This window comes from Rhipicephalus sanguineus, chromosome 2, assembly GCF_013339695.2.
Source record: "Rhipicephalus sanguineus isolate Rsan-2018 chromosome 2, BIME_Rsan_1.4, whole genome shotgun sequence".
Classification (NCBI taxonomy): Eukaryota; Metazoa; Arthropoda; class Arachnida; order Ixodida; family Ixodidae; genus Rhipicephalus; species Rhipicephalus sanguineus.
In genome coordinates this window covers 208,731,161-208,733,374 of record NC_051177.1, presented here as the reverse complement: position 1 = coordinate 208,733,374, position 2,214 = coordinate 208,731,161, and the positions used below count along the sequence as shown (strand labels likewise).

Genomic DNA, 2,214 nt, shown 5'->3' with positions numbered 1-2,214 from the left:
ATTGCAGCGCAGTAAAGCGGGACAGCGTTGAGGCGTCCCTTTGGCAGTCCGTTAAAACTCTGCGGAAATTCATCCTCCTTTTGTATTGATTCTCTCGTCTTCCACAGACCTTCGCCGTCTCTTCCTTATCCTCTGCCGCAGTGGGCAGGTCCAATAGCATGCAAACATAGTTGAAAGCGAACTTCGATGCTGCATTGATAGACGGCAGTTGCAGCGCCTTCAAGAGAGACAAGCGAGCCTTGTAACACAGGGAGGCCCAAGGTAGAAAGGAAGTTGCTTCGCACGAAGCGAAGCACCTCGGCTCAAGACGGTTCGTTCGCACTCGAAGCCGACGCTATTAGGAACCGCCATTACGGGGGACCAGAGTGAAGACGAGTGCAACAGCGCAGGCACTGGACAGGAGCCGCAAAGGGCCCCTCACGATACTGGCGAGAACAGGGAGAGGACTCGCAAACGAGAAAACTGGGGGTAGTCGTGATTGAGAAGGACTCCACATTTGAGTTTGATTGAATCTCACCACGAACATCGGCTTGTGAATTTAGCCCTGTTGAACTCGCCCTGGACGTGCGTCCAACGCACTGGACTGCAAGGGGAAATACTCCCATTGCGAGGATATTGAGATCTATTGGGCACTTGGTGTTCCTGAGCGAAGGCTAGTTACTCTACAAGAAGCGCGCTGCCACCGGGACTGCCCTCGAGATTCACCTTCTGGAAAGTCTGAGCTGCAACACAGGTATTTCGAACGCACTTCCGGTATCATCATCGGCCTTGAAGCGTTTTACAACACCATCTCATTCAGAGCTGCCCCTGTCGCATCGCATCAGTTTGGCAATACTCTTCTTTTTCATAATCAGTCAGACCCTCGGGCGCATCGAATCAGGCTTCTTCTGACAATTTAGGCTGTAACCACACGTGTGACACTCCTGTTACGTGCAACATTGTTTGCAAAAATCATTTGGGTCACTGTCACATTCTCACTTGATCCGTGAGTCTCGTTGTAACAATCATTTTCATAGCGAGTTTTCTGCATTATTCTACAAAGTTAACTAGCCCGCGCGAACTGGTTATTGACGCGAGCAGGAACTTGAGAGCGAGCCTGAAGAAACAACGAAATAACAAAACTGTGAGTGATATTCTGCGTGCAAGGAAAAGTCAACCGGTAAACATGGAGAAAAGGCCCATCCTCCCTCGAAGCGGCAACTCACTTTGTAAGTACTGAATAACTTGTCATGCCAATTTATACGCGTCATATGACCGTAGAACGTGCGACAACTGTTTGCAGTTGAATGTAGAATAAGGTATTCAGGTATTTTGTATTCGTTGCTGCAAAATGTGCAAAATTGTAAGAATAAACCCCGTGTGCAATTTTCATAGGATCACAATGAATAATTTTTTTAATGGCCACGAGCAGCGGGCGACATTCCTGTTTCTCTTCCAAGCACATATTCCAGTCGAGCACTGACCTCGTGTTTTTCGAATATTCAGAAAACTTTTAAAAAGCTGGTACGAATCCGTGGTTTTGGTTCAGTCAAGAGTTATTGGATAAATATCGCATCGAAGCATAAGTTTACTTAAGAGCCAATTACCTGTGACTACATGAATAAAAATTCAATGAATGAGTTCGTTGAGAGGGCAGACACTTTTCTTCTGATCAGCTTAGGGTGCCGTAATGTGCGGGGGCGCACACATCGAGGCGCACTCTTAGAATTACTGTATATGCTACCTTTAGGTAGCATATAAGGTAGCATATACAGTAAATCTACACTCTGGGACCATTGCGGCACCTTGCGGAGTAGATCTGAACCACGCGCTTCATTCTACGTGGCCTCTGAGATCCGCTGCGACGAAACCCAGGACGATTTCTCATTGGACGGAACGCACAGTTAACGCTAGGAATACACCAGGGCAATAACACTACGAGACACCTAATTAAAGGATTAGCCTAAACCCCAGATTATTTTTCTTCGGGAAACCAATTTTTTATCGCTTCGAGAATGACTAAACTAGATCTGCAATGAAGAATGCAAACTGTACTGCCTTTTAAACACCATGACTACAATAATTCTTGCTTGCACATAGTTTTTACTGCTTTTCTCGGCGTTCCACAGCAAAGCGGGGAACCTTTATATACAACGCTTATGTGCGCTCGCCTCAACTTAATTTTGCGATTATTTGCAACGAAGTTTCAGTGCTTGATACTTTTTGTACGACTTT

General features: G+C 46.2%; 1 protein-coding gene across 2 annotated transcripts in view; it reads left to right on the top strand.

Moving 5' to 3' along the window:
- Positions 1–601: 601 nt before the first annotated feature.
- The window catches only part of LOC119384031 (sialin), a 104,936-nt gene continuing 103,323 nt past the window's right edge, over positions 602–2,214 (top strand). The window contains exon 1 of one of the 2 annotated variants that reach the window (XM_049412741.1): positions 602–733. Coding sequence is in view for 1 of the 2 variants with exons in the window: in XM_037652322.2 (XP_037508250.1) it covers positions 1,166–1,208 (43 nt within the window). In the remaining variant the exon portion in view is untranslated. Of the gene's footprint in view, positions 734–992; positions 1,209–2,214 lie in introns of those variants that run through there. The other variant, XM_037652322.2, reaches the window with a different exon arrangement.